Source organism: Giraffa tippelskirchi, chromosome 7 (genome assembly GCF_054371585.1).
Source record: "Giraffa tippelskirchi isolate mGirTip1 chromosome 7, T2T-mGirTip1v1.2.pri, whole genome shotgun sequence".
NCBI classification, from domain to species: Eukaryota; Metazoa; Chordata; class Mammalia; order Artiodactyla; family Giraffidae; genus Giraffa; species Giraffa tippelskirchi.
The window spans coordinates 18,718,018-18,731,892 of record NC_137281.1 but is presented as its reverse complement, the minus strand read 5'-3'; the positions used below and the strand labels follow the sequence as shown (position 1 = coordinate 18,731,892).

Genomic DNA, 13,875 nt, shown 5'->3' with positions numbered 1-13,875 from the left:
TATGTGTGTGTGTGTGTGAGAGAGAGAGAGAGAATATACACCGTATCTTCTTCATGCATTCGTCTGTTGATGGACACTTAGGCTGCTTCCATGTCTTGGCTATCATGAATAGTGCTGCTATGAACACTGGGATATATGGATCTTTTTGAATTAAGAGTTTTCATCTCTTCTGAATATATGCCCAGGAGTGGAATTGTTGGATGACATAATAACTAGTTTTTAGTTTTTTAAGGAACCTCCATGCCATTTTCCACAGTGGCTACACCAATTTACATTTCCACTAACAGGGCTCCCTTTTCTCCACACCCTCTCCAGTGTTTATTATTTGTAATCAGTCACGGTGGTCACATGCAGGTCCTATGAGTGACGGGCCACCAGTGCACATTCTAAAACATGTGATGTGACTATAGGTGCTGAGCAGAGACGGACAAAGCAAACTCTAACTGGCCTTCTCTCCTTGGGATATGCAAAAAGACCCCAAAAGCTGCACAGAACCACGTTTTTAAAGCACTGAGGAAAGAATACAAGACCCTCCTTTTCAACTCAAAACTTAAGGAAAGGGAAGTCTTTGAATTTTTGTTCATTTTTCTACTACACATCAGCTTGATATTAAGTTTCTAATTTCTGCTAAAAAGTAGTTAAGGTTATAAATTAACTCTGCTGAGAAGTTTTTAATTTTTAAACTCTTTTGACATCACAGAATTAAAAAGTTAAGTAGAACTATTTCCATCTCTGCAAACTGGTTACTGTCTGTTCATTTTACAAAGTAGAAAGCAAATGTAAGTGCTTTCTAACCAGTAAGTGCTTTCTAACCCCTCAATACATTACATTCATTTCAAACTATGCAAAACATGAGTTTCTTCATGTTTTAAAACTATTTTTTAAGAAAACATTCAATAGTAAAGTGTACAATGACAGAAAAAACAAAAACCAAACCAAAAAAGAAAAAAAAAAAACACTAGTCCATGGAAAAAAAACTCTTTAACAGAAGCTTTTTCCCCTACAAATCACAAAAGTTATTTTGAAATTATGGTAGAAATTCTATTTAAAAAGAAAATCCATTTTTAAAAAACAATTCTCACCTTTAATTTCAGAACAGCATGTTTTCCATCTGATCAAAACAGAGAGAGAAAACTTTGTCAAGTGGAGAAAGACATCTGACAGCTCTGGAGAGTACAATCTTAGGAAGTCACCTTCTGCACATGAGCAGAAGCAGCCCATGAACCAGCCCAGCTCTGCACTTCCCGTCTCCGCCCCTTGCTGGTTTCTGACCACCTTCAGCGGCTCACATGATTGCAGTGCTCAGGCCAAACTCCTCAGTGCGACTGGGAGCCTTTCCCACCCTCCCAGCACCCTTGCCCTGTGCTCCCCACCCATCCCACCTGCCATTCCCCATGTGGGCTAAGGGGCCAGTCCTCCCTGCCTCCTCTGCCTCCAGCAGCAGCCCACTGCGTCAGATTCTGGGACCTCAACCAAAGGATGGTAGCGTCTAAGCTTCTTGGCTGGGTATTGCTAGGGTACAGGGTGGCACCTCAGAATAGAAGCCTTCAGACAATAATTATCAGCTAGCATTTATGGAGGACATTTTGCTTCATGTGTTTGCATACGTGCTTAATTGTTCAGTTGTTTCTGACTCTTTGTGATCCGGTGGACTGTAGCCTATTACACTCCTCTAGGCAAGAATACTGAAATGGGTTGCCATGCCCTTTTCCAGGGGATTTTCCCAACCCAGGGATCGAACCTGGGTCTCCTGCATTGGCAGGCGGATTCTTTACCAGCTGAGCCACCAGGGAAGCCGTGCTGTGCTTCACTCATACGACTGAATTTAGTCCTTGTAAGACTCGTATATTGTCACCCTGCTTATTTAACTTATATGTATGAGTACATCATGAGAAACGCTGGGCTGGAAGAAGCACAAGCTGGAATCAAGATTGCCGGGAGAAATATCAATAACCTCAGATATGCAGATGACACCACCCTTATGGCAGAAAGTGAAGAAGAACTAAAGAGCCTCTTGATGAAAGTGAAAGAGGAGAGTGAAAAAGTTGGCTTAAAGCTCAACATTCAGAAAACTAAGATCATGGCATCTGGTCCCATCACTTCATGGGAAATAGATGGGGAAACACTGGAAACAGTGTCAGACTTTATTTTTGGGGGCTCCAAAATCCCTGCTGATGGTGACTGCAGCCATGAAATTAAAAGACGCTTACTCCTTGGAAGGAAGGTTATGACCAACCTAGACAGCATAGTAAAAAGCAGAGGCATTACTTTGCCAACAAAGGTCCGTCTAGTCAAGGCTGTGGTTTTTCCAGTGGTCATGTATGGATATGAGAGTTGGACTATAAAGAAAGCTGAGCGCCGAAGAATTGATGCTTTTGAACTGTGGTGTTGGAGAAGATTCTTGATAGTCCCTTGGAGTGCAAGGAGGTCCAACCAGTCCATCCTAAAGGAGATCAGTCCTGGGTGTTCATTGGAAGGACTGATGCTGAAGCTGAAACTCCAATTCTTTGGCCACCTCATGCAAAGAGTTGACTCATTGGAAAAGACCCTGATGCTGGGAAGGATTAGGGGCAGGAGGAGAAGGGGATGACAGAGGATGAGATGGTTGGATGGCATCACCGACTCAATGGACATGGGTTTGGGTAAACTCCGGGAGTTGGTGATGAACAGGGAGGCCTGGCGTGCTGCGATTCATGGGGTCGCAAAGAGTCGGGCACGACTGAGCGACTGAACTGAACTGAAGACTCTTAAGAGAGGTGCACTCAAACTTAGGGGTTAAGGATCTGGCCAACTCTCATGCCACCTGAAAGTGACAATGTCCAGGGGCTTTTAATGCCCACCATAAGCCAAAAGCCACTATAGGAGATTCACTCTCTCCCAGCCACCACCTCTGCTCCAAGTTCATGTTACGAAGTGTGCCAGTTATCACGGCCTTTAACTTCCAACCCCACCTTTACTGCCTGCTCCTGTTACTGCAGGGGCTCTCCTTTGCCTGGTGGTGCAATAATAAACTTCACTAGTAGACCATGCAAAAGAGACACTGGAGGAGGAAAGGGCTTGGGTTCCTCATCCCATGGGTGCTGTCTCCATCCTCATCTCTTGTCCTCGGTCCCTCTTTCTCCCTCCTCTCCTCTTTCTAGATGGCCAGCAGCACTTCCCCATGGGCAGCTTCTCCTGGAACTCCCCTACAGACGGCAGCTTTCCAATGAATTCTGTTAGCACCACACCTCAGCTAACTTCTCCACCTGGCAGCGGGCCAGAGCTGCACCTTCCCCAGGGTCTCCATAGCAGATTCAAACGGTCCTTCCCTTGGGGGCCCCATGTTAACTACATAGGAAGCAGCTGTTCCCTCTATCTGTTACTCCCATACTCTTTAGATTTATTTCTACCCCTTAATAGGCAATCCTGTTACAGTTAATAATTCTTGGCATTAAACTTTCCCTGTTCAAATCACCATGGACTTTCTTTCCTTTTTTTCTTTTATCTGGCCACACAGGTCCCCAAACAGAGATTGAACCTGGGAAGTTCACCAGGGAATTCCCTCACCTTGTATAGATACTTTCTGTCTCCTGATTAGTTCTGACTGATAGTATGATGCATCAGGCATTAGAAAAATAATGCAGACATCAGAAAGTGGATGGATATGTATGAACATAAGGAGATATTCAGGATGTGCTATAAGATTTTTTTAAAAAGGTAATAAAATATCGTGTATTTACATACACATTCTAAGCTGTTAAAATTATACTTGATGGAAGTACAATTACGTATATTTAACTTCATGTATTTCTGTATTTTTTAGAGTGAGAAAGTATTAATTCTAAAAGAGACATACTTTCTGCTTGAACTTAACACACCCATGGATTTTCCCACAAGGATAAAATATGCTGTCTAACCAAGTGGCATTTTCTGGCCCAGGTATTAGTAGGCTGGCATTCTGTCTTCAAATCAGTCCCCTTGTGCTGACTTATATGAGAGTCTCCTTGAGCCCTGGGCTTCCATGGTAGCTCAGACTATGAAGAATATGCCTGCAATGTGGGAGATCCAGGTTAAATCCCTGGGTCAGGAAGATCCTCTGGAAAAGGGTATGGCTACCCACTCCAGTATTCTTGCCTGGAGAATCCCATGGACAGAGGACCCTGGTGGCCTACAGTCCATGGGGTTGCAAAAAGCTAGACACGACAGAGCGACTAACACTTATCTTACTTACTTATCTCCTTGAGCCCAAGCAATTCCCTGAGGGTCCTGATAAAGTTATCGGTGCCCACTACATGCCAGGTTCTCCTTCTCACTTCTCAAATACAGCCATTTTCCTAAAATTTTAGGAAATGGAAAATGGCTTTTGCTATTAATGAGGTGGATTCTCTCACTGTGCCAAATAAAATATACAAAGGTATGCCATTCCAAAGATGTATTATAAATAAATATATCCATGCACTCATTCATTCAAATCACCTGAAGTGACAGCCAGCTGTGGGCCAAGCCCTGCTCCAGGCCCTAGAGCCAGCCTGGTGAATAAGACAGACAAGCGTGCTCAGCCATCCTGAGGAGACCACTGTGCGCCCATCCCTCATGGCACTGGTCATGGGTGCAGACAGGAAGGAATCCATGGAGCTTCAGAGCCTGAGCCCTGATGCTCCCCCAGGGATCCTTTCACGACTGAGAGGATGACAAAATGGACTCCAAGGTGAAGGCCTTATACATTAAAGACAACCAAACACCCATGCAGTCATTTTCATTGTGTCCCAGGAAAAACAAAGCTCAGGGATATTCCCCCTGAAAACCATGGAACCACGGTATGGAGGTGCAATGGTTATATGTTCCTCCAAATTAACCAATATTTGTGGCCATAAAATGCTTTTACATTAAATTTTTAAAAAACAATTTTTTTTTTTACCTTTTTCTTCTGTATTCTCTGGTGGAATAGGTGAGCCTGGAAGCCCATCTTGTTCAGAAATACTTTCCTCATCTTCAGTGTCCACCCCGTGTGATGATGGAACCTTTACGTTACAGAAGACAAAGGAATAACACGTGGTAAGTACTTCTGTATAAAACCTCCTCCCAACAAACTCAGCTGTCTTATTCCATACCCTCTCCACTGCTACCTCCCCTCCAAGACATAAAAGGACTACACCTGTGGGTCCCTCAGGAAAAGCCCAATGGTAAAGGCAGTGCCATCCAAATTATCCTCAAGCCAGCGGTCCCCAACCTTTTTGGCATCAGAGACCTATTTTATGGAAGACAGTCTTTCCACAGATGGAGGTGGGGCTTAGGGGATGGTTCGGGCGGTAATGCAAGCCGTGGGAGCAGCAGATGAGGTTTCGCTTGCCCACCCCACTACTACCATCTGCCGTGCAGCCCAGTTCCTAACAGGATGGTCTGCAGCCCGGGGGTTCGGGACTCCTGGCCTAAGCCATCAGGACCTTCACAGATGTGCTGCACCCCATCCCACCCCACACTACCTAGGCAGCCTGCCTTCCCCATTCCTGCCAGGGACCAGCTCAGGAAAAGGAGCTGCCTCTAGCCTGCTCTGTGCAGCGCCCAGTACCACTGTGCCCTGGTACTGATGCTGTGTCGTTCACTTCTATATGGGGCAAGAGCTGCCGACCTGCCCTGTGAGAACCCTCACCAAGGCAACTGTTTGGGATCGGGGCCCATTATGTTTGCTGGCATAGTGGACTCCTATCTACTGTGAGTGTTTCCTGATGGAATAGGACTCTCCCCCCACCACTGTCTGTGAAAAATTCCCTTGCAGGGTCATGAATGGTAGAGCTGCCCCTCACAGACCTGTGAGCCGGGTCTGGGACCACCCCGATGAGCAGGAGGCTGCCTCACCGGCAGGGCTCTGGGATGGGGGTAAGGGTGGATGCAAGCACAGAGGCTGCCCTCGGGGAAGAGCAGAGAACCAGGTCTTGTACAAAAAGCTGAGACTGGTGCTCCCTGGGTGGTTTCCCTTCCACTATCCTGACTCTTTGTAAAATCCTGCTTATGTGATCAGCCTGGCTTAGCTGTGCCGTTCTGCAGGCCATGGAAGGGCCATCCCCATGGCTGGGAAGGGGGCAGCATTTACCAGCAAGATGCCCACAAGAATGGGCATTTCAGGGCCAAAAACTAAGATTCACAGGCCCACCAGGCTGGGGGTAGAGGGCTCTGGAGTGACGTGGCTCAGAGCAGCAGAAAGGTCTCCTGCTCTACTCATCATTGAAGAAATTAAAAAGAAATGAACCTCTTAAGTTTTTAGCTCCTAGGAACCATCTGCCTTGTTTACCCTGTCAAAGGTATATTAAGCTACTCACTTTTATTTAGGAAGTATGAAATGCTAAGGCGACTCAAATACTATCATGAAAAGTGAAAGTCCCTCAGTTGTGTCCGACTCTTTGCGACCCCATGGACTATACGTGGAATTCTCCATGCCAGAATACTACAGTGGGTAGCCATTCCCCTCTCCAGGGGATCTTCCCAACCCAGGGTTCGAACCCAGGTCTCCCACATTGCAGGCTGATTCTTTACCAGCTGAGCCACCAAGGGAAGACCAAATACCATCATAACGATACCCTATTATGGAAAACTGCTTGTTAGTATCTACTAGTACGAAGGCTGATCATACCTTATGGCTAATTATGCCTTATGATTATACATACACCACTCATCAGTATATATGAGTGGTACATACCCACCACACATGAATGTTCATAGAGCACTCTTCCTAAAAGCTCCAAACTGGAAACAACCAAATATCTACCCTTAGTAGAGTAAATAAGTTATTGGATGTTATAGCTGTCCCATGGGATATCACACAGCAATAAGAACGAACCAACAACTACCACACACAATGACAGAAGACTCTCAAACACCCCAAAGCATACATAATGCATGATTAAAGTCTTCAGAATGTGCTGTGTGCTTAGTCGCTCAGTTGTGTCCAAACTCTTTGTGACCCCATGGACTATATAGCTCACCAGGTTCCTCTGTCCATGGGATTCTCCAGGCAAGAATACTGGAGTGGGTTGCCATGCCCTCCTCCAGTGGATCTTCCCAACTCAGGGATCAAACCCAGGTCTCCTGTATTGCTGGGAGATTCTTTACCATCTGAGCCACCAGGGAAGGACAAAACTAATTTAAGGTGATTCTTCTAAGATCTAATCTGCTCTTGGAGTGAGGGCAGTGGTTAACTCCGGGGGGACCAGTGCCTCTTCTCAATCACAGAGGACCTCTGCAGTCTAGCAGTATTGTTCTTCTTCTTTTAATCTGGGTGGAGGCTACTTTGCAAAAATTCACTGAGTGGTACAGTTACAGCTTATGTGTCTTTTGTGTATACGTAATACGTCGATAAATAAGCCTAAAGAATTTGTGACAACATTCGAGGAACACTCTAAAGTTTTAATGCAAAATATTGTTAAAACTGCCAAATATTTCTGAGTGTGAAAATCACCTGGGTAACTAAAACAAAAATTGTCTGGGTACTGAAGGGAGAGAGGTGGAAGCCAGGCACCCCAGCCACAGTGCTGCCATCCCAGTGGCCAGAAGTGGCCTTTCCTGCATCCGTCTGCAGCCCTGGCCTAAGCTCCTTCGTCCTCCTCCTGAGGAGGACACTAACTAGGATTTTAAAGAGTAAAGTGTACATGCTAGAATTTATAGGGTGATTATTAGGGGGAAAAAAAAAGCTAGTATAACTTTAAGCTAGTTGAGGGAAAGAAATAGAACTAAAAAATGCATCAATCCAAAACAATGAAAGAAGAAAAAAGATACAGAATAATAGGACAAGCAGGAAAAACAGAAATGACAGATTTAAACTCAAATATACCCATGAACACATTAAACATAAAAGAACCAAAAGCTCTAGTAAAAAGACAAAGGAAAATTTTGTCAAATTTGGTTAACAAAAACTATATACTGAATTATAAACCTTTGGGGGGGGGGGTGCAACATGTGGGATCTTGGTTCCCCGATCAGGGATCAAACTCTCATATCTGCATTGGAAGTGCAGAGTCTTAACCATTGGACCACCAGAGAAGTCCCAAATTGTACACTTTAAATGGATGAATAGTATGATATTAATATGTGAACTATATCTTGGTAAACTTAAAGAAAAAACAACTAGATGCTGTTTATAAAACACAGCAGGATGTAGAAAGGTTAAAATTAAAGGATAGAAAGAAATAGACCGTGCAAATATCAAAGAAAGATGGAAAACATCAGACAAAAAAGACCTTAAGGCAGATCACATTTTCAGAGATAGAGAGGGTCACTTTATAGTGACAAACTGTTCAATTTACCAGGAAGGTAAGATTTTAAATTTGTACACACCTAAAAATGTAATCAGATGTAAAATAATACATGCTCCATGATTTTACACCTACACAGTTCAAAAATTAATCTGTGGCATCTTTTCTTACTTGGAGGTGAAAGTACAGTATTGGAAAACCTGGTAGCACAGCAAGGATGCTTCAGTGTCTCAATTCCTGTGACTGTGGGGTGAGCTGAATAGAAGAGCCAGCGCTGGTGAACCCTGGGGATGCAGAGGGTCCAGCCCCAAACAGAGCTGGCACCTTCCCAGGTGCCTCTCCTCAGATCAGTGATGCCAGTGTCGGAACCCCACCCACAAAGAGACAATAAACAGACGTGACTGGTGGAGCAACAGAGGGGTCCAGCTGGCTCCACCTCAGGGTGAAATCCAGGCAAGAGTGTGGTCAGACTGTGCAGAGAACCAAGGGAACTCGGGGGTGGGGGGTGGGGCCGCAGGCAGCTCTAATTTGTAAGGTGGAGTGGCCTTGCGGGGCTGTAGTGGAACCTTTGTAGGTCTCGCAACATGCTGGACCTCCCTTGGTGTGGTATGTCACAGTGAAGAAACAAACGTTTGTGGATCCATGCTTCCTCACTGCTGGATGGAGGAGACCTTGCTGCTAGAAGGTGGCAGGGTGCATTTGGAGTAGCTTTTGGAAATCGGTGGGAGTGACAGCTTGGTGCCTGATCTGTTCTCCTGGCCTTCTACTGCCACCAATGGGGGTCAAGCTCATACAGAGGTGCTCACGTGGCTAGAGCAGAGTCGGTGATCTACACGCATACACACTAACCGTGGGGATGTGTATGTGTAAATGCAGACAGGGAGACTGCAGGCACCTCAGCCCTGCCCACTCAGCAGTCAGTGCCCCTCTTTCCACCTTGCTGAGAGAATCCTGACTTTGTTTGGTGCAAGTAGGCTCGAATCACAGTAATCCTTCTCTCCTTAGCCAGTAACCAGTCAAGGGATGGGCACGTGACCAACGAGCATCCCGATGGCAAGCTTCTGGCAAAAACGTTAACCATCATCAACACAGCACTGCCTCAAGGACCATGCCCCGCTTCCTTCTTCTGCGGGAAGAACCGGCTGCCTCTGGTGATCACAAAGAGTAGGCCAAGGGAATTTCAGGCTCCTGTGTTCAATAGGCAGCTGAAACAATTTTGGAATCGCCTACCTTTTCACTTTATTATGTGAGAGTTAAATGTCCATTATTTAAACCTTCTGTCTATTTGATTATTTGTAGGCAAGAGGATGATACAGACACAAAGTGACCACAGAGGCCTGTCCTGGAGAGAAGAGGAGGGATGGAACCGCAGGGGTTCGGGGTGGTGTTTGCTTAAATGCAGCATCAAACGTTTTTATAGGACATGGAAATTCATGTATATTTGGGTAACAGAAAGAAAATCTTAAAGAAACTAAAAGTTAAAGACTGCAGACAGAAAGGGGACACTCCTAATCCTCAACCACAGCAGCACGAGTCCCCACTATTCCTTGGTCTCCACAAGTTTCTAGAGATAAGTGGTTCACACCTGCATGAATGACTCCTCTCTGGACCCAAGCATACAGCAGATACTCAAATACCTGTCTGTGGGCAGTTGGTTGGATGAATAAATGAACAAATGAATGAATATATGGTATTTTATGACAAAATGCTCTGCAAATCCACAAATGCACCAACAGCAAGAATGTGTGACAGAGGAGCTCTAATAACATCTTATCAGTGATTTCTATCTGAAAATGGTAGCAGGTATTTTGGGCTTCCCTTGTGGCTCAGCTGGTAAAGAATCCACCTGTAGTGTGGGAGACCTGGGTTCGATCCCTACGTTGGGAAGATCCCATGGAGAAGGGAAAGGCTACCCACTCCAGTATTCTGGCCTGGAGAATTCCATGGACTGTATAAGCCCATGGTGTCACAAAGAGTCAGACATGACCGAGCAACTTTCACTTCATTTCAGCAGGTATTCAGACTACACTCTCCTCACTTAAAACCTACTGAAATCAATTAAAATAATGAAAAGAAAGAAAGAAAGCTCAGTCAATGGCCAGAAAACAGATACCAAACCTATGAAATTTGGAAGAGAGGGAGAATGTCAGAAGCTGCCAAACCTCCTCAGACTTCAGGTATGCAGACGCTCTGACGGTCACAAAGTGTCACAGGTACAAAGGTTCAACGTGATCCTCATACGGGTGTGCTGACAGCAAGGATGTATGGTCCCAAGAGACGTATAGTCATTCCCACGGGGCAGATGGGAGAGTGGGAGAGGCTGAAGGAAGATGCTGGGAGAGCCCACCTTTACCCTCCAGAATCCAACTCTGTACTCTCAAAGAAGCTAGAAACAGCACAGAGTGACATGAGGAACAAAAGAAGAGATCCAGGAGATCAAGAAAAGTGATCATGCAGGACTTCCCTGGTGGTCCAGTGGCTAAGACGTCACACTCCCAATGCAGGGGGCTCGGGTTCAATCCCTGGTCAGGGAACTAGATCCCACATGCCCCAACTAAAGATCCTTTGTGCCACAACAAAGACCCAGTACAGCCCAATAAATAAACAAAAATATTTTTACAGAAAAAAAAAGTGATGAGGCCACAGAAAAATGTGTGACATAAATCAGCAGAACTCAAAAAAGCAAAAGGCAAAATGAAACAAATACAGAGGTAAAAGTTATACTCTATGCACGCTTAGCTGCTCAGTCATGTCTGTCTCTTTACAAGCCCATGGACTGTAGTCTGTCAGGTTCCTCTGTCCGTGAAATTTTCCAGGCAAGGATACTGCAGTGGGTGGCAAGAACCCATAAAACATAGTGACAAAGCGCTGAGAGAGAGGGAAGTACACAGAGGAAATCACACAAAGTGATGTTGAGAAGAAAATGGAGGGACAAGGGATTAGAGAAAAGATACCAGACAAAGGAGATCCAACAAATGCATAGCTCGTGTTCCCAGAGGAGAACAGAATGAACAGACGATGAAACCAGTCAAAGATAAAATAAAAGAGGGGAGGAAATATTTCCCAGAAAATAAAAAAAGGGAGGTGGAAAATCTGTGTCTTCAGAATTATGTAAACTAAATTACAGGAAAAAAGGACACAAAATAATAAACACCACTATTAATCCTAGTGAAATTACTGAACTTCAAAAGATAAAGATGAACCTACAAAAGTTATCAGGCAGAAAAATCAAGTGACCTCAAATGAGAGAAGAAAGGCTGTAACCCTTTCTCTGCTGTCACTCTTGGCGGTCCTCTCAGAAAAGTTATATATGGTCCCACATGACCGAGTACCCTTCCTTTGTAACATTCATCATAATTCTAATGGATTAACCTAACTGTGGGACTAGGGACCCTTGTACTGATTCTCCAGCACCTAGCACATGCCTGGTACTCATCAGATGCTGGACAAATAGGTGTCGAATTATTTACTGACCCAAAGACAGTGTCCACCCTGACACAGTCGTTTACAGGATGGAGACGCTGAGGCACAGGGAGGTTATCTGACTTCCCAAGTCACATGCTTGGGAAGCAGAGAAGTTGGGACTTGGACTCAGGTCTCTGAATGTCCCGGCATTGCTCTTACTGCTGGGCTCTCATATCGTGCAAACTGACCACACATTCACACAGCCCGCTTCCCCTCCAGCCTTACTTTTTGTGGCACCAACAAGAAAACTGCTGAAAACAAGACTTGCTTTCCATTTGCTAGGCCATTTCTGGGAGGGTGCACACTTCACACGAAGATGATTGCCCAAACTACCCTGAAACACAGAGAGAGGCGTGAGGCAGAGACTTATACCCAAACTGCCTGATGTGGGCTGGTCTGTGTCCTTATCTTACTAGTTTTGATTAAAAAGAATAAAGGCATAAATTATTTACCTGAGATTACAAAATGCTTATAGTAAAAATAAGGAGCAAATAAGGAGTGTCTACAGTAAAAATAATACTTAAAAAAAAAACCTAAAACATACTCCATAGGCAGTGTTGTCTTCAGTGCTAGCGCCATCTAGTGATTAAACAGCAGTTTTCTATGCACCACACACCCATTCTTTTCAAAGATAACGTATTTTAATCCTCAAAAACAAGCAAAAATCTTTATGTCTAGGTAACAGTCTTGAGAGGCACAAGGACTGTCAACACAAATTCTGATTCTAAACAGGAGAAACGGGTTGTCCTGATCCGAATCCTGCCTCTGCCACTGGGTGGTGGGCTGGGTGATCCTGGGCAAGTCATTTATCCTGTTATCTCCTGCACATACCCCCACAGGTGTGAAGTAAATGAAATGGCACATGTGAGCTGCCTGTGCGTGTGTGTGTGTGTTAGCCACTCAGCCACGTCCGACTCTCTGTGACTCCATGGACTGTAGCCCGCTAGGCTCCTCTGTCCATGGAATTCTCCAAGTAAGAATACTGGAGTAGGTAGTCCTTCCCTTCTCCAGGGGAATCGTCCCGACCCAGGGATCGAACCCAGGTCTCCTGTGTTACAGGCCGATTCTTTACTGACTGAGCCACCAGGGAAGATATAAAATGCTCAGAAAAAGTCAATGCATCTTCTTTCCCTTGAGGTACTAATCCTGAGACTGTGGGAAACGGAAATCCCTTTCCAGCTTCGGGGCCCTTTCACTCGTTCCTCTGCAGGTTATGATGAAACCTTTCAACTGCAATCACTTACTAACACTCTACCTCTGGCTCTGCTCCTGGGCTGCACGAGGAAAGGCTTTCCTCTCGGCTGGCATGTGCAGAAAGGTGGAGACCTGCATCCATACACTGCTGCTGGGAAGGCAAATGGGAACTACTGCTTTGGAGAACAATTTGACAACAACCAGTGGGGTACATGTATCAAGTGTGCAACGAAATAATCTAAATGTTTACCAGTAGGTGAGCAGATCATGTATGCAACTCAAAGAACTACAAAGCTGAGAGGAAGAAAGATGGGTTCCTGTATGGTGACCTTTGTACAATTAAATATATATACATATAGTAACACATTTGTTTCCTGATACTTATTTGCAGCAAAGAATAAAAACAGACTTCCAGAACACATCCCAAATCCAGGAGATGGCCTTCCAGGGATGAAGCAGATGGGAGACAAAGATTTCAACCCTAACCATAATTTTCTTTTACTAAAAATTGGAAGCAAAAAAAAAAAAAGATGTCAGTACTTGCTCATCCTGGAGAATGAGAACACTGATGTGTTACATTATGTTCTATATCTCAACTGCGGGGGTGCCTGGCTATGGAAAATGCACCTGTTCAGCTTTAATAGACGGCGTCAAACAGCCCCCCCGACAATGGTGGTGCCAACTCCCACACCCACAGCCCCTCTGCATCCTCCCCAATCCTTGACACTGTTAGCTGCCTTGCTCTACTTTTCAAATTTTTAAAACAAATTTCTGTACTGAACATGGGTCCTCGAGCCACCAAGACACACTGGCCTGAAAAATAAAACTGTAGGTTCGATTAACAACAAAGGAGCTTGTAGAGGTCACTGTTATCTCTCTCCACTCAGGTAAATGTGGTAGCAAGCTTCACTCCCAATTTTCCTATCATTTCTCCAGAAGAGTTGAGTGCTACAGCTCTACCTATAACCTGGGTTCAAAATAGTAGCCAGGA

General features: G+C 44.9%; 1 protein-coding gene across 18 annotated transcripts in view; it reads right to left on the bottom strand.

The window, feature by feature from the left end:
* CEP89 (centrosomal protein 89) overlaps positions 1–13,875 on the bottom strand; it is a 73,937-nt gene that overhangs the window by 46,154 nt on the left and 13,908 nt on the right. For all 18 annotated transcript variants that reach the window (XR_014059550.1, XR_014059548.1, XR_014059552.1 and 15 more), the window contains exons 5-6: positions 4,898–5,000; positions 1,083–1,111 (exon numbers count right to left, since the gene is read on the bottom strand). Coding sequence is in view for 14 of the 18 variants with exons in the window: in XM_081510421.1 (XP_081366547.1) it covers positions 1,083–1,111; positions 4,898–5,000 (132 nt within the window). In the remaining 4 variants the exon portion in view is untranslated. The remainder of the gene's footprint in view (positions 1–1,082; positions 1,112–4,897; positions 5,001–13,875) is intronic.